This window comes from Pseudopodoces humilis, chromosome 14, assembly GCF_049639895.1.
Source record: "Pseudopodoces humilis isolate 2021_Gansu_Grassland_sample_001 chromosome 14, ASM4963989v1, whole genome shotgun sequence".
Classification (NCBI taxonomy): domain Eukaryota; kingdom Metazoa; phylum Chordata; class Aves; order Passeriformes; family Paridae; genus Pseudopodoces; species Pseudopodoces humilis.
In genome coordinates, this window is record NC_142213.1 from 4,561,035 (window position 1) to 4,579,734 (window position 18,700).

The 18,700-nt window shown below is 42.5% G+C and overlaps 1 protein-coding gene across 1 annotated transcript in view; it reads right to left on the reverse strand.

The window, feature by feature from the left end:
* Nucleotides 1–7,982, reverse strand: part of CMIP (c-Maf inducing protein) — a 129,408-nt gene extending 121,426 nt beyond the window's left edge. The window contains exon 1 of the mRNA XM_005528180.3: nt 7,029–7,982. Coding sequence (XP_005528237.1) covers nt 7,029–7,325 — 297 coding nt within the window. The 5' untranslated portion in view covers nt 7,326–7,982. The remainder of the gene's footprint in view (nt 1–7,028) is intronic.
* Between the last annotated feature and the right edge of the window lie 10,718 nt (nt 7,983–18,700).

Below are 18,700 nucleotides of genomic sequence, written 5' to 3' on the forward strand. Positions count from 1 at the left end.
AATCACTTTAAGTACTGGGAAATGGCAGCTCTGGTAACAACAAATGTCCACAAATCCTAGAACATGAGTCCCTTCTTCCAAAACCTACAGTGTATTGTTAAATCCTCCTGATTTTTAAGCCTATGAAGTAAAGACCTTTTAACCTAGCATCTGGTTCTGACTTTTTCATGTTTTCCTCCACAACCACAAGAGCTAAAACTTCACTCACCACTGACGTGATCAGTTATAATGTATGCTTTTCAATTGTCTTTTCCTTTTCCTGGTGTTGTCCCTGCATTCTTAAATATTGTGCAAAACAGGAAAATTTTACGCAATGATTTAATAATACATTTTTTTTGGCACCAATTCCAGCCTACCATGTTTCCCGCTCTCTCCTTCCTCAACAGTCTGGCGGACTATGCACTGAAACACATCAGCTCCCTGATCCAGTTAAAAGACAGACAACAAATCTGCAAAAGGTTCAAACAGAGGGAGTGTTCCCCAGCCAGCTCACAGAGATTTTTCTCAACCTGACCCTGCAAACTGTTAAGCGCTTACAAAAGATGGATTGACAGGGTATGGCACAGATGCAGAAATGAATGGCACAGGCCAGGGCTGACTCAGCCAGTGCTGCTGGCAATGACACTGCATCGGCAGATGGTGCAAAAAAAAGTTATTTTACTGAGTGCACATAGATGCACAAGCTCTCTGAATGGATTATATGTGCTGAAGTATCAATCATCTTCAAACACCTGGCTGTTTGTGGAATCATGTTATCCATGAACACACAGAGCAAAACTGATGCAACTAGCACTGCTCAAAACACCAATAAACAAGCCACAATCTACCTATGCAACCCACAGTCTAATTACTTCTAAAGACTCCAAAAGGTTTGAACTGTTTGAGGTAGGTCTCTTATAAATCCTATATGAGGAGATGAGTAAAACCCTATTAGGTTAGCCATGCTTATTAACATAGAAGGAAATTGTATTGTATTAAACTCATCTGTTACCTAGGAACTTCAAAAGTACCAAGAAATTATAAGCAATAAATTGAACAGTTCCAAAAAAATCACTCTTTTCTTTGTACTAAACCTACCACCTTTTTCCTCCAAAAAGGCCCCTCAGTGCACACAATTCTGTGAATGATTCTGATGGGACCAAGGCTTCAGCCTCAGTTCTCCCACAGCTGCTTACAAAGCAAACCTAACCTTTTACACTGGAACACCGATGCAGATGGAACTCTCAGCGTAGTCTCTCACCCCTGAAAAACCAAACATTCTTGTTGAGTTTCACAGAATTGTAAAGTGGTTTGGGTTGGAAGGGACCTTTACTGATCCTTTTGTTCTACGCCCTGACACCCTCCACTATCCCAGGTTTCTCCAAACCCTGTCCAACCTGGTCTTCAGCACTTCCAGGGATTGGGCAGTCACAACTTCTCTGGACAGCACATCCTTTCCTAGAAGGGCTACATCCCACCTTGGAGGATCTATCAGACTCTTCTCATCACTATTATAATCACAGTTATAATGGTCCACTGCAAAAAAAAAACAAACAGAAAGTACTATCTCAGAGCTCCACAAAGGCCCAGCCCTGTGAGGGATGCTGAGTTCTTCCAAGCCTGGCTCTGATGCAGGATCAGGTCCCATTGAGGACCAGAGGCAATTTACAGCCTCTCCCATGGGGACTATTACCACCACATAGTTACTAGCACCACATCTTTACTCCCCAGCCAAAACGAAAAATGAGGCACAAATATTTCTGAGTATCCTTTTTATTTATGTTCCTGAACATGTAAAATTTACTGGCTGGGTGTTAACACTAATAGTCTTGAGAGCTCTCACTCTGTCAATGAATATGGCTTCTGTTTTCATATTTTATATAGGCTCTGTGACATATAAACACATACCTTAACACTACTGACTTATAAATATGTTTTTTAACCACTGCAGGAACTATATATGCAAAGGTATGTTTGACAGGCATTAAACAACTTTAAAAAATATCGGTTTAGGTTTTCTCATGTCAAACTACAAACTAATATAGCAACAAAGTTAGTTTGTCACAGCAGAGCAATATTCCATTAACTCAGCAAGTCTTCAGAAAAAATTGAGGTTTGTTAATGTAGGCACATGCCTACCTTCACTTGTGAAAGAGAATCTCAATTTCATCAGTACAGCTAACATGGAGCAATTTGTTCTCAATTTGCAGAGAATTCTAAATTGTCATGGCTTTTATGCAAATTATGAGATGCAGCGCCCTTTCTGATGCATATATATGTACACCCAAAACCTACAGGTACCACTTCTCATCAAATGAAAACCATCATCTGCAACAGTAAACCATGAGAAACATTAAATATAAATAGTAATTTATCCTTCCATTATTATAACAAATAAAAAAATTATCTTAAATTGCTTTGTTATTTATGTGTTCATATTTATTTATACATGTAGAGATGGCAGAAACACCAATCTAGTTTAAAGTCACATTCATAGAGCCTCATCAACAGTGCAGGACTTAAAGAGAGCACTCGGTTTACTGAACAGACTGTTTATTAGTAGCAGAAATTCATATTAATTCTACTTGCAATCTGGATAATATTACAATATTCCTTTTCAGGAAAGCCTTATAATTTTTTTCTTGTAAGATTGTTTTGAAACTTTTGAACTCTGCATAATACTTCCCACTTGAGCTAATTGTTTTTAAAGGGAAATTTAATTTTAAAAAGTGTGTTATTCTAACTATTGGGAATCTGTGCTAAAGTAAACAATGAGTCCAGTTTGATAGGAATTTTTGTCCTATCTTCACCAAAATAAGGAAGGAAAGATATGTAATAGCATGCTGAAACACATGTAGTAGCAGAATTGTTGAATTTTAAAAAACAATTAGAAGACAATTTTCTACTTCACTTCTCTTGCTGGAAACAGATCATCCTGCCCTGCCTCATTTAATATTAATTTGGTATGTTCTTGTCTCTAGAAGAAAACACAAATGCAGTTCCCTAATCCACTTACATTCTTGTTTCAAATGCATTTACGATTAGCCAGCCTGTCAATAAACTATTGTTCTACACATCATGTCTGGACAGAAAAATGTTTAAAAGAAACTCAAGGCTTTTCAGGATTGTCACCAGCTTTGAACAAAACATTTACTTTACACCCAACCCACCTGCCAAGGCAAAACCAAGAAATGTGAAACGAGCACGAAAAGCCAAAGTTTCCACCTCCTTGAGGGAAATTAATGAGTAACTTCAGGGTTTCAATAAAGCCTTATCTTCCCAGATGAGAATTAGAGAGGTCATCCCTAGCCAGAGACAATGAATCACTTATTTATTCTTTCCTTGTCTGCTGCACATACATATGTATCACAAGTCTTCCCTGCAACCCAGGACTTTAAAACTCATTGACCTCAACATCTACTCCCCACTGGTGCAAGAGAAAGAATGAAAGAGAAAAGCAGGGCAAAGACATGAAAGAGACAGTGCAGAAGGATATTAAAGACACAGAAGAGTCGTGACACCTATGTTTAAACTACTGAAAATCAAATTTTACATTTCTCTTGAAGAAAGGGTTATTTCCAACCCCACCCCTCCCATGAAAGGAAAAAAAAAAAAGTAAGAATTATTAAATTGGACTTTATTTCTGTATTTGTTTTTATTATCACTGCCTCTCAAGCTGTGCAAGGACAGATCTCCCTGGTGAAAAAAAAAAAAATTAGTAAGGGTGCTACATTTGAGTTTGGTAGGTGTTTATAGAATAAACATTATTCCTCCCATGGGGGAGAAAGTCAAATTCATCCCCAGGCAAGCTGCTGTCTGACAAACAAAGTTTCTAAGTGCCAAAATTTCCTACTGGGACTTTAGCATTTACAGTAACAAAACAAAACAGAAAAAAAGCTACAGATCTGTATTCACTTTCTCTGAAAGACCCTTAACCAGAATGAAACCCTGGACATGATGTGAATGAAACTCAGTGGTGACACTGTGGTATATTTCAGCAGCTCTTTGAGAAATAAGAACATGACGCTAACAATGGAAATACACATAAATCAGATGAAGTCCTAACACCTACATTTTTAGGACTGTCCACAAATTAACACTTTTCTGCATTTGTTAACTGAGTGTACCAATTCAGAATACACTTATTATTTATTATTATTATTATTATTATTAGGTTAACATGGACTTATTTTAATTGAAACAGTCATTTGTCATAATGTCAAAAAATGCACTTCATAGAGAACATTATTTTTTTCCTCCCTATATTTGGCTAAAATAAGATGGCCTAACAGTTGTTCCATTGCATTCTTGCATAGCACTTCTGCTACCAAAAACTATCTTGTCAGCACAAAAATTGCAGCTTCCTAAATAAACAACAAAACCAGTTATCTCTCAAAAAATATAGGTAGAGTCTCATTATTCAGATTTATATATGTGGGCACATACCATATCTATTCATGGAATAAACTACAGATGAATAATCCATACACAATCTAATGCTAACATCTATACTGCAGCCCATGGACAAACAAGTAAGAAAGAGCTTGTGGGGAGAAGAATTTAATTCAAATATATGTCTCAAGCGACAATAAAAAGGATACAAAGTGCTTAGAAGCAACAAATAACTTATCCTCTGTACTCAGGGACATAATTTGCCAGATCTGGATTTAGCTATCATTACAACTTTTGCTTTCAAATGCAAAACAAGGTGATGTTATTTTCCCGTTCAATTTTATTCGTGTTTTATAGAATGCAGCAAAACTCGTCATGCCAGAGGATTTGCAAAGGGATGATGTGAAGGTTAATTACTGGCTGCTCATAAAGCATCCTGCCTGTCAAAAGCCCCATGTGTAAAAATGACCTTGTTATCAAAGCTGTTGAGTGCTCCCAACGCTCACTTTCAAAGGACAGGATGGATATTTTTCTATAGCTCTTGAAAACCAAATTAGTTGCATTCAAATATCTACCTCCAGTTTGAGGAGGTTTTGGCATTGTGCCTGTACCCCATTTCTGTAGGGGGTGGAGGTTAAACTGTCATGGATTTTGCTTAAATCACATCTTTCCAGCTCAAAATGAAAAGGACTAAAATGTAGGTAACATAGGACCAATGTCTGAAAGATATCCACTAAACCTACCCACACAGTTAGGCAACAAGTGCGTGCAGATCTTATCCTTCTGCCCTAATTACCCCCTGGAAACCAAAGACACTACTTGAAACAATAAAGCACAGATATTTCTGTGAACATCGGTATTTGTAAGGTGAGTTAGCACTGGGAAAAAAATTATAAGGCACAAGACCAAGAATGAAGAGCACAGCTCAACAAAATGGAGCCTGCAATGCTACGCACAATGCTTTAGTATCTTCTTGCTATTTATACACATAAAATAATTAGGAATGAGAACACCTCAACATTAATTAAAGCACAGCCCCATAGGACTTCAAAAATCTTTTCAGAGATGGTTTCTCTGGTGACAGCTTTGCCAGCGAGCAGAGTTTGACGTGTCCTGTAAAAATACAACTTCATGCCTGGTATTGCCACATTGCAGAGAACAACATCTGAAGCGTGATCATGCCTCTCTCTACCCGTATCCTCCTCCTCGGCTTAGAAATAATCAGCTATGGATACTGCCAGGAAAATGCCTCATCTCCACTAATATTCAACTCCCCCTCTACAATGATGGTATCTTAACAAAATGAAGAACTGCAAAAACTCCTCGTGCCTGTGTCTTTCAGGAGCTTTCTCCAGCACTGCTCAACCAAATCTTCCTCCTCCCTTCAGGCAGTAGTTCTATCAAAGAAACAAAATATTCCCTTGGAAACATCCTGGGGAGCCCAGTAGGAACGGCAAGCAGAGATGTCATTGTGGCACAAAAAAGAGCTCTGTGAGAACAGGCAGCTGGCCTACCTGAAGGTTAAAGTAGCTCTCACTGAAAACCTGCTCTGAATACTTCAGAGCAGAGCATGATGCAGGAGAGACATTTACACACACTATTTCTGTGTACCAAGGTGTGAAAAAACCCAACCTCCGAGCACAGCACAGGCTGGGTGAAATCCATTGAAATACACCATTAACAGAAATCTACACAAAAGCCAATCCACTTTCTCGTATCAGTGTCCTATAGGAAGGCCAGAATGAAGCCATTGAGAAAAATGAGACATTTACATATACATCAAAAAAAGGCAGGATGCAAGTACCGACTGATTAAAGATCAGTGTAAAACATGTTTTGTTAATCGCTTATTAGATAAAATCTGTGTAATCACTCTATAGACTCCACAAATATTCAAATAATATTGGTCATGAAATTTTAAGTTGGATATGAAAATATAAATCATATTTTTCAAGACTATATCCGTCTATTGTACATCTTCTGTAACGCTGATATCACCACCTCGCATTTTTCTCTTACATCATTTTCCAGCAGGAAGAAAAACCCTGAAGGAATCTCCATATTTTCCAATCACATTGCCTGTATCTGGGCAGGTTATGTGACCGCCAAACCAGAGCCCCCAGAGCAGGCCTGAACCACAGCAAAGTCGGCGCACAACCCGAGCCTCCGCTCTCGAATTAAAAGCATCCTCCACCTCCCTCACCTCCAACTCGCCAAGGTGCCAGCAGGTATCTGCCGACTTTGGTTTCGGATAGAAAGGGCTCAGTATGGTGACTGTATGTCGGAGCATGTTGAGAGGGAAGGATTTTTTTTTTATTATTTTTTTAAAAAAAAGAAAAAAAATCAACAACAATAATTACAGTAATAGTAGCCTTGCTCGGAAAATAATAAAAAAACCAACACCGAAACTGCAAAAATAAACATCCACTGGATTCCGAACAAGGAAAAAAAAAAAAGAATCCTTTCTGGATTTTCGCCGGCATTCCGGGACCCAGTCGAGCCGATCCCCACCCTCGCCCACCGGCGGCCCCGGGGGTCCCCGCCAGGTCCGGCCGCTCGGGGACAGCGGGCGCGGGCATCCCCCGGCCCCGCGGATGCCCCGCGGCCGCTCCGCGTCCGCCCCCGCGGCGGGGCCGCTGGACCCGGGCGGGCTCTTACCGTGGCCGAGGCGACGCTGTTGTCCGCCAGGGTCAAGTGGTGAGGCTCCCACCGCCGCAGGAACTTGGAGGTGAGGATCTTGCTGAGAAACGTCCGGGGGTGCCGGATGACACACACCTGGATGTCCCCCTCCTGCAGCAGCTTGTACCTCATGCCGTTGCAGTGGAGCAGGGCTCTCCGGCACGGCGCGGCACCCATTTTATTCCCCTCGGGAGCGGACATCTCGCCCAGCAGCGGCTTGCTCTCCTCGGGCTGCCTGCGGTCGCTGCCCCCGCCGGAGCCGCCGGTGCGATCCATGGCAGCCCCGCGGGCCGGGTCGGGGGTGGCGCTCGGCCGCCCGCGGGGACCGGTCTCTACGGCGGGTAGAGACGGGCACGACCAAACAAAATAAAATTCAAAATAAAAACTATAACAAAAAAAAAATCCAACCCCACGCGGTAGATTAAAAAAATAATAATAATAAAAATTGCACGCGGAAGAGAAAAAAATAAAAAAAAAATTTAAAAACCAAAACCTGTCGGGGAAAATGGGGGTAGGGACTGAGCCGCCCCGAGGGGAGAAGGGGGAAAGGGAAGCGATAAAATCCTTATTCAAACTTCCCAATCCGCCCCCGGCGGGTCACAGCGCCGCGTCCATGCTGCCGGGCGGGCGCCGGCCGAGCGGAGGGTCGGCTCCCGCGGGGGCGGCGGACAAAAGCCGGCGGTGGTGGCGGCGCGGGGGGCTCCTGACGGCGGCGACGGGGGCTGCGGGGCGTCCGGCCGCGGCTCCTTCCTTCCCCCCGGGGCGTGTGCGCGGGAGCGTGCGGCGGCGCGCGTGCATGTATGTGGGTGCGGGTGCGCGCCCGTGGGAGCGGGTGCGAGTGTGTGTGTGTGTGTGAGCGTGCCTGCCTCGGTGTGCGTGTCTGTGTGTGCGGGTCCCCACGCGCGCCGCCGCCGCGGCAGGAGGAGGAGGCGGCGGGAGCGGCGGGCGCTGCCGACACAGCCCCTCTGCCGGAGCGGCTCCGAGCGCCGCGATTGGCCCCGCCGCCGTCACGTGCCGCCCTGCCTGACGTCAATGGCCGCGGAGCCGCTCCGGGCAGCGGTGGCCGCGGGAGGTGCGCGGGAAGCGCCGCGCCCCTCACAGAGCCTCGGGATCGCTCGGGCTGGAAAAGACCTCTGAGATCATCGGGTCCGAGCTGTGATCGAACGCCGCCTCGTCGACCAGCCCGCGGCACCGAGTGCCGTGTCCCGTCTTTTCTTTAAACAGCTCCAGAGACAGTGATTCCAGCACCTCCCTGGGCAGCCCGTTCCGATGTCTGATCGCCCTTTCTATGAAGAAATCCCTCCGAACGTCCAACCTAAACCTTCCCTAGAGCGACTCATCGGGGCATGAGGCTGGGCAGGGCTGGAGGTGTGCGGGCACCGCCAGGCCCCTCCACCATGAGGGGAACCCCCAGGTGGATCCTGAGGGAAGGGGGAGACAGGGCGGTCAGTGTCCCCCGTCAGTGTCCCCTTCCCGCAGCCCTCACGCTGGCAGGAGCCTGGGCAGGGCGCAGGGGCTGTGACCACTTCTCCTTGTAGGTGACAAATCATCGCAGGTTGAGTTTTGAGCATCCTCACTCCAGCGTTACGCTCTTGTACAACCCCTGCAGAGAATGGCCAAGGAAGCCCGTTCCAGGCTGCTGGCACTTCAGCAGTGATATTTCCTTTCCTCTGGCTTTATGGGGAAACTGGGAACGGCTGTGCTCCCCAGTGCACCAGCCCTTGGAAGCCACTACACTGAGCTGAGTGTCGAGTGTCCTCCGATCGTCGGCAAAGCAGCACAATCATTTATTAAAAAAAAAAAAAAAAAAAAAAAGAAAAAACCGACTCCCTTCTAAGCCTTCTAAACCGCTTCACAGCTGAGGGATGTTGTGTGCAGTATGAATGCCATGCCCAGAGAAATCATACTATCAATACTTGCTTTTTTTCTCAGCGGTAGAACTCAGATCTTGTTTCCAATTTCCTCATTTGCACAATCAGTTTAGGACCAATTTTTTAAAAATACATTTTATGTAATACATCCACATGCCATTGAACTGTGAGACCCCTCACAATGCATATTACCAAGGTCCAGAATTTAGAAGGAATTTACAGGGCTGTTTTAGATCGTGCTTGCAACATATTCAGAGAAAGTATAAACCTTTTAGTGTAAGCTCACCTCTGACTGAGGGAGGTTAGGAGAGGGTCTGCTCTGTGGTGAGCTGACTGTGTGCCCTGACTTGGTTTCTGGGGGCATGTCCCCGTGCAATAGTTCTCAGATAGGTCACCATGCCAAGAGAAGTGCCAGTAGTTGGAGGCAGCATCACCAGCCCACCCCAGAAAAAGCTCTTTCATCTGATCTATTTGCATCACGAGTCACACACAGATTATCTGTTGGAGAGGCAAGCTGCTACTGGAAGGGCTTGGGAGCCTTTGCCATAAAACCTTTTGTAGTGGCTCCTGTCAAAGACAATACATGACCGGCTGGACCACAATTACAGTGAGCATGTCCATCACGTGTGTTGTTACAGAGCCGTTCTGTTGAAACAGGATTGCATTTTAAAGGAGAATTGCTGTCTAAACACTTTCAGAAAGGAAGGGTTTTTAACCTATCAATTACTAGAAAATTTGAGGGATACTTTTGTTGCATGTCAGCATCAAAATTATTTATAAAAAGCAAGGAAGTTTCCAGAGCACTCCCAAGTACCAGTTGATAAAATGATGCAGAATTATGTAACTTGGCAAAGGTTAGAAGAAAGCCACTCATTTAATGGCATACATAATATAACCAACAGGAAGACAAAAATCTCTTTTATAGATGTTCAAATTGTCAGTATCTCGTAGTCCTGGTAATCACTTACCTCCTGAACTTAAGCAAAGTGACTGGTCATTGTGCAGTAAACATTACAGGCAGTTCCCACAGAGCTTTGTACACCATATACTGCAAGGGGTGAGTGATGCAGACATTTACCCTGAAACAAACCCACATCTACTAATATCTATAAATATGAATGGAACTGTAATAAAAATAATAATAAAAAATACTTGCAAACCAGAGTAGAAAAGGACATCTTTGTTTAGATGCAACTTTTCGCTGCAGGAACTGTCTGTTTCCAGGAGTTCATAGGGTGCCTGGTACAAGGGAGACCTGTTCTTGTTTGATTCAAGGCACTGTTCTGGTACAGATGATAATTGTGCTGATAGTAGGACTATTCTCATACACTCACCTGCAGCTACACTTCCCTCAGAAATAAAACCAAAGTGGGACTACTCCAGTGAAAGTTTGTGTAAATGAGCCACCTGCTCAAACCACTGTTTTAAATCTACTACAGTTTTCCTCTCTGAGAGCTACTCAACAACGGGAGGACGTTATATAAGAGTCTGGTGTCCTTAAGTGAATTTCCTGGCAAATTAGAGCAGTTGTTTTCCACTTATATTCCACAGAAGGCAGGAAAAAATCAAGGCTGGTCTACAGCAATCAACCCATGAGTTACCAGAAAGGATCCGAGTCTGGAAATCCACCATTCCAAAGTGTTGAAATCCACTGAGACACTGCAAATGCCACTCCTAGCAACACCTGTCAAGGACAGAGGTCCAAATCCTCAGCTGCATTTGCAGCTCTCCCTGAATCCCTACTCTCAGGCTGCAGGTGTTCTTCTCTCTGAAGTAAACTCAGCAGAGCACGATAAGATCAAGGCATGAAATCTCACATTGCCTTCCAGAACAGGGCAACCCAAAACCCTGTCTAGACAAGTGAAATTGAAACAGGCTGCTGGCTGCCCAGCTCACCAAAATGCACATTAGCTACCCAACCCGCAGTAAATAGCCAGTGTGTGACCCAGGGCTGAACACATTAAAATTAACACCCCTCTTCACATCTCCTATCAATTATAGCAAACAGAAGTTGGATCAGTTGCAATCCTGGCTTTTTTGTTCTTGCAGACTTCCTCTTCTGGCTCTAGGCAGCAGAACAGACATCTCAGGTATACATGCTTGGCAGTATTTCAAGGTGATGTTTGGGGAATTGCTGCATGTTTTCTTTTTTTCCCCCCAAATGAACAAATCTAACTAGAAATTTATCGTGAATATGAGACAATCATTCATTTAAATAATAAACACTGAGCAAATAATTCACAATAAAAAGCACATCAGTGAAAATATACCTCTAGCTACTCACAAGGTGCTTCTGGGCATGATATCAGTTTTGAAGTTTTGAATAATTCAGGAATTTGTGAGGTTTTCTATGAAATACTTCATTTCTGTGCTACAAAAGAAACACAGCCTCTGAAAGTGAAAATTGAATAGTTTATTCTTTATTGTTGATACTACTACCAAGTAGAGGCTCCTTTAAGTCAGGGCTTCTAGGTACAGGTCAAATTTGAAGAGGGAAGGAGATAGAGATTTGTTCTATTCTGCAGAAATATCAGTGCAATTGGACCAAAACTAAAACGTGGGGCTGGGAGGGAAGTGAGCAGCGGTAAAGCTGTTTTCTCCAGAAGAGAGGACATTGACAGAAGGGCAATTCAGACACACCTGCCAGTTCTGTACCCTACTTGTGGACTCTGCCCACTCCTGGACTCTGCCCTTTCATTTGCACTTCTTTGTATCTTGCTCTTTTTTTATTATTCACTGCCATTTCATAATAGGCTTTGTAAACAGAAGCATCGCTTCCTGAAAGACACTGTAGCCTGGAAACCTGGGATATACCCACCATGGATACACCCACTGGAAGTAAACCTGCCAGTTTAAAGCAGATAAGACTTCTGGGTCAGCAACAGACTTTTTTCCCCCTCTTTTCCAAAACCAATTCAGTTGTGACATATATTATTGAGAATATTCATCTGCTCAGTTGTATGTCTGTAAAACCAGGAAAGAGCATTAACACAAACACTTGCAAATACCTGGGATTCCAGTCTCAAGAGAAAAATCCCACTTTTTATGCATTTCCAACATTTGGTCTCATGGAGATCTACACTCAGTTCCATCAGGTGTTCTGTAGAGATCATTTCTGGGTGCTAACACAGAAGCAGTCTCCTGACATACCGTCTCAAGCATAGTAACACCCATCTACAACCATGTCTTAAAACAAAAGAAATGTGATATTGTGAAGGAAAAGAAAGCAGCAATTTGTGTCAAGTGCTCAGTGCCACTAGCACAGGTTTCATAGTGGTGAGGGGCTTGGAATACCCATGAGAAAACACCTGAGGTGCCAAAACCTATGCAGGAAAAAAAATACAGACTAAAGTCACCTTGTCTGAATGTAAACCCATACAGTGGATACTTGTCAAGCTATGAGGGAACTAACAGAGCAGCTATGGCAAGGGCCAGACACAGACAATTAGATGCCTCAACAAGGGATGTGCTGACCACAGGGCCCACAGGGGCTTTGGAGGATTTGTTGTATGCTTTAAAAGAGAAAACAAGAAAGAAATAATAATCACTTACTACACTATTAATTACTCCTGGTTCATTTTACATGTTAACATGTCTACATGTTACAACATTAACACATGACTTGGCAAACTCTTTTCCCAGTCAATCGAAGAGGAAAGAAAATATAAATCTCCTTTTATTGTCTCTCACTGAAATTTTTTGACAGAGGCTGTAAGGGCCTACTACAATCATGCTTTCTGTAACAAAAAACCACCCACTTCTCTTGTCTGCTTAACACATCCCTGGGAGTTGTCTGTTCAGAGATGTGAGATACATACGGTTTTTCCAAGCAGAGCAACAAGGAGCAGGAATTCCCAAATTGTATTCAATATCCGTTTAGACTCTTACACAGCAGCTGCTCCTCTCATGTTTGGCTCCTCGATGCATATTAGAGATAATGGAGCTTTCTTCCCTTATTCACAGAGGTGCTGCCTGGATTATGGAATTCATTAGTCAATGCTTGCAAATTGCCACTGTCGACTCAGAGCAAATTCTTGCTATCAGACTCACTAGTCAGCTCATTTTCATAACAATGCTGTATTGTTAAAAATACTTTTAAACCACTCTTTAGAGAAACTGGGGAATACAACACATTCAAGCAAACACCTAAAACATCAAAGAGATCCAGTCTCAGTAATGCTAAAAGTCCTGCATTTGTATCTGCGTTTAAATTAATCAGTGTGATTGGTGTTAAGAGGATTCAGTAAGTCATAAAACTTTGGGCAACTGAATTGCTTCCCAAAAGGGGTGAGGGACATTTAAACCTAAATAGATAAAGATTAAAGGAACCCACTCTGCAAGAAGTAGCTGCCCCTGAGGAAAGGAAGGCCTTGATTAGGGCACCATTGATCACAGGCACAGAAAATAAAGACTGAATTTGCAAGGAGCTCTTTCTTTTCCCCAAATTTCTCATTATCCACTCCTGAGACTAACAGTAACTCTGAAAGACACCTCACAGAGGAGTAGTAAGTGGGAAATCAGACTCTGCTGTGAGACTGCAATTCTCTGACATCTCTGGCATTCAGATTTCTGCTCTTCTCCAAATTACTCAGTCGCTGGGTTCTTGCTTTCCCAGTGGATGCACATTACAGCACAGGGCTGATTGCGAGCTGTGCAGACCCTGGGGACAAATATATCTTTGATTCCTCACTGACATAGTGCACACTCTTGAGTGCATGATGCAGAAATACTATTTTTTTGCTGCCTGTCATCATCAGATGCTCTGATGTAGGGGGATGTAGGATGAAGCTGGTGGTACCAATTGCTAGAAGGAGCCTGCCATCTGCTGATCTGAGCAGCACTCCAGTCTGACTTTTCCCAGATCTGATTTAATGGGATGAAGCACGATACAAAGTAGGTTAAATGTATCTGAAATGAAGCAGAATTAACAGAATTTCTGTGGTGAAAGGATTAATTTAAGTGGAAAGAGGAAGTTCCAACTCTTACAATATCCGGTCTAAATCTGAATTAAACAAATAGAAATAAAAGGGCAACTAAAATAAACCTAAAGTCAGTAAAAAAACCTAAAGTCAGTAGGAAAGAGATAAGCAGAAGATACAGAGAGGAAAGAGCCTGAAATTTCCTTTTTTCACTTTGCTTCTCCCAACCAGATAGTACAGCTAAGGTATCCCTCACCTTCACCGTTCCAACTTACAGCAGTTCTAAACTTCTTTATGGCCTTTTTCCAGGGCCACCCACACACCCAGGCATGAAAAAAGCCCTGGAAAAGGTGAGCTCTCATCAGGCTGTCATCTTGATTTACTTTCATGCTTAAATCAGGATATATGTAAAAAAATATCATTTGGCAGCATGCAGTGAAAAGTCACCATTTCCATTACACTGTCTGCATTATTGTTCTCACCTCCAGCTAATATTTCCTATTTCATCAATAGATTACATCCTACCAGTCATTCCAAGCAGCAAGTGCTAATCAGTTTGAAATGCTCTATTAGCTCTTGGCACATATAAAACATCACTGTAACACAACCAAATATAAAAAGTCAAAGGGAAGTATGGGGTATGATGCAGAGCTCTGAGCTTGTCACAATAAGGTGAAGTTTCCCCAAAACAGAGGAAGAATAGCTAAGAAAGAAAAAACTAGTCCCCAGATTAGGGAAGCGTATCTTCTCTCACTGAACCAACAAAAGGGGAAGTGAAATTAGAAGTGGATGAACTGCTGAAAGACTTGGATTATTTTTTTAAAGACCAAGGGAAGGAAAAAAAGCAGAATAGGGAAAAAGCATTAAGTATTAGCAGGATTAGTATCACAGGTTCTCTGGTGAAGAGGTGTCATAGAAAGAGAAGATAAAACATCCTTAATTACTGTTTTTATAATGAAATTATAAAATCATGTGTTGCAATCCCTTCAAAACAATGTTACACAAAAGGCAGCTGAAACTCTCTCACTTTTCTACAGTCCTATCCTTACCTTAATATGAGCTGGGCTATAAAGTATACTTTACTTTAAAAAAGTAAAGTACTCCCATCTGATGACAATGCACATCATCCAGTGCTGGAGGCTTTGTTGTCCTAAGAACATTGTAAATACATCTAACACGGACCCTGGCCTAAGATGTATAAGTAAACAGATACAAAGGACAGCGAGGTGCATCAATTTAATGTGGTTATCTTTCACGGTTATAGATTCACAGATACAGGTAAAGGAACTTTGGTCATTACATACCTTGTCATTTTTACCTGCCCATCAGCAGAACATAGATTATTTCTTGAAAGTATAATATCCTTGAAGGCCTTACAATACAAAAGGCAACAGAAAATAGAAAATAACAGTAATTTGCTTAGGACAGTCACCAGGTGAAATGCAACATAGCAAGAAGATGACAAATCCAGAGAATTCTCTGAAAAGAACAGATGGTCAGTAATGGACAGACTGTACCATATACCAAGAAGAAATGCATCACACATCATAAGCAAAAAAAATCATTAAAAAGAAGAAATCATTTATGCCTGTAACTTTAATAGAGCCCAAGGCTGCAGCTGACCATCAAAATCAGAGTTTCTGAGCTATCACAACATTGCAAAATGGAGGTGTTTTCTATGATATATAAATTTCTTCCAGTATATAAGGCTATTTTTTCAGAACATGAAAAAGCTAAGCTGAAAAGAGTACATTTGGATTAAGCTCTTCACTAATGCTATAGAAAGCTTTAAGATGAAAATGCAGAATGAGACATTGTAGGAAAACACCAGCTATCTAGCACCAGCTCCTGAGCCTCTAGTAAGACCTTGAGAGCATTAGGGATGGTACAGCTGTTGCTGCAAAACATCTTGTGGATTGGTTAACTCCATCAGCAAATTGCACCAAGGCAGATATCAATTTACATCTGTTTACCACAGCCACACAGGTGATGGGAACAAAGGGAGTGGATGCAACGTGGGCAGTGTGGTGCAGGGTTGGGTTATCATTATCAACAGCAGGAGAATAAAGGCATTCTGTGTTCCAGGCCTTGTTTGTGAGCGCAGGCAGGTGGGGTTTGGCCTCTTGTTTGTCCTGCAGTCAAGAGCAAAGATCATCACACTCCTAAACACTATCTGAATTAAACAGTGAAACAAGAAGCAAAGAAAATGTTGGGTGAAGTTAGCAGGACTGGGGCAGTGGGTAGGAAGGTATAAGCAGGGATGATGGGGCTGAGTTGTCATGTTTAGAGGCCTCATAGTACATAATTTACACCTCACTGTAACCATAGTGAAGATAGAGATGAGTCCCATAGTTCAAGGTCATCTAAGGAAATTATAGTTAGCTTAGTAGTTTTTAAAGAGAAATCCTGCATGTAGGCCTGAAAAGACAGACATTTGTTTTAATTTGCTTTAATTCATGCAGTTGTTTCAGTTAACTTACATCTATGGTTAAAATGCCTCCTTAATTTGGTGTGGGAGCTAATGCTCCATACATTAAGGATGATGGGCATTCAAGGAAAAGTGTATTTAAAGCATTAAGAGCTGTGTAGCTGGCTTCTGGGAATAATTCTTCCTTTGACTCTCATATCTTTGAGCAAGAGAAAAGGAAGACATGGCTGTCCAGAGCAATCAAAAGTGTGAGTTTAGGGATGCAAGTTCCAGGAACCATTCTTTGCCTGGGAACAAGGGATGATTTTGGGATTGACTGCTATGCTTTTTTCACACTGATTTTTGATTATGAATGTGTATGGGTTCACACTTGCTATGCAGCAGTAACTGACCTTTCCTAGGACAAGCCAATTAGTCTGCAAGAGTGAATAAAGAGATATTATCATCTTTAATATGTGCTGCTGACACTGCTTTTCCAAAATACTCTCCTGTGGGCATTAAAGTGATGTTTTCATTTATCCACCAATAAAAAAGCAGCCTTAACCCATCTGCCTGTCCCTCTGTGTATATATCTGGGTAATTTAATAAATGCTTCTGGGTGTTGATTTACGTCATTGTATCTGTATATAAGCCTGCCTCTGTGAGCATGCTGCTGGTTGTCTCTGAGCATTCATTGTCTGCCTTGTGTGTGTATGTCTGTGTGTCTGAATGTGGTTTTGTTTAAAATTTTTCCCTAGAAAAAACAAGAAGTCAGATGTTTCATGAGGTTGTTCGTTAAAACCAAGGGAAGGAAGGAGGAGACAGTAAGGGATAATTTAGAGAGAAACAGGGGTAGATTTGGCTACAGTTAATCATCTGCCTCAGTCTTCACTGGATGAGATGGGGGAGTTCATTCCAGACATTAAAATGTCCCAGGGGAGGATCATATAGATCATTCTGGAAGAGAAATGGAAAGAATAAATTATCCAAAGGCTCAGAAAGCAATGGAGCCAGACATCATCTGATCTCAAAGCAAGGATAAAAACAGGGAGAACCTTCACAAGATATGTCCAGGATTCCCTGAGAAACTGGGGGTAGAGATAGACAAAACGATTTCTAACTGCTATCAGTGAGGCAGATTTCTAAGATACCAGGTTAAGGTATCTGGTATCCTGGTACTGTGGTTCCAGCTGTAATTCTGTCTCACAGGGAAAGGTATTATTCTGAGTCAGAATGCAGAACAAAAGAACATTAAAATGGAAGTAAATGCAAAGTTTCCCAACACGCCAGTATCCCCTGAAAAATAAGTCTGACTAATGGCCCAGGAACACTTTCATAACACGAGTCTCCTCAAACCAGCAGCACAAGGGGTCGGATGGATTTTCCAGCTCCGTACCCAGATCACTTTGCACACACAGCTTGTTTTCCTGCACTTAATCATGGGCCTGACTCACCACCCCTTCTCTGCGCTATTCACTATTCTCCCAGTTCAGCTGCAGCGTAAACAACTGAACCAGCAGTACCTCACCAGGGGAAACACCGGGAAGCAGCAGTGTCCATGTCCATGCACTGTGACATCCTCTGTTTCAAACAAGAGGATGATAATTCCTGTTTTGGAGCTGTTACACACCCCAAGACCACATGATATACCAGAATCATAAGTTTTCAGCATTGGTAGCCAGGTACTCCGAGGACAGCAACGTGCCCATGCCAGCTGACACTGTGAACACATTTTTTGTACATGTAAATACCAGGTTTTTTACCTACATCCTCCATGACATCTGTCTGTGATCCAGTACAGGTCCTGAGAAATATCTGGGAAGTTTTCTAGATATCCTTTGTTTGCAGAGGGACTCCGATGCAGAACAACTCTTCCCTATAGTGCTGTTAAACAGGAGTAACATCAGCTCTGATTGTTGCATACATTTCCTAGAAGAGGTAAAACAAACTGAGGAAATTAGATCTTATAATCCCATGTATGATCCTTCAAATGAAAACTACTGAATGAAAATATTTTCTGCAACAAAATAATATCTTTCTTACAGAGAAAAGCATGACTCATACCTGGACACTTATAAACTAGCTTCCCTATAGGAATTCCTACTAAATTCATAAGCCTTTGATGATCTTGTTCATACTTGTCCTTTTCAGGAAATTTTCTCCATATTTCCAGACATCTTTTCTCTAATTAACATCTTCCATAGGGTCATTTCTTTCCACAGCACACTACCAGCAGCCCCTAAGTTTTTCTTCATCCTGTCTGGGGTGCAGGTAGTGACCCTTCTGTGGGTCTCACCAGTGCCCACAGCCCCAGCCCATCAAGCCCACAGCCATTCCAGCACTTTGCTCCGTGCATTACGAGGGGATGTGTCAGCCAGGGCTATTGTTTGGAACAGGAAGCAAGTTTGGACGCCTCTGTAATTTAGATTGTAGGCAATAAGCAGGGGTGTGGTG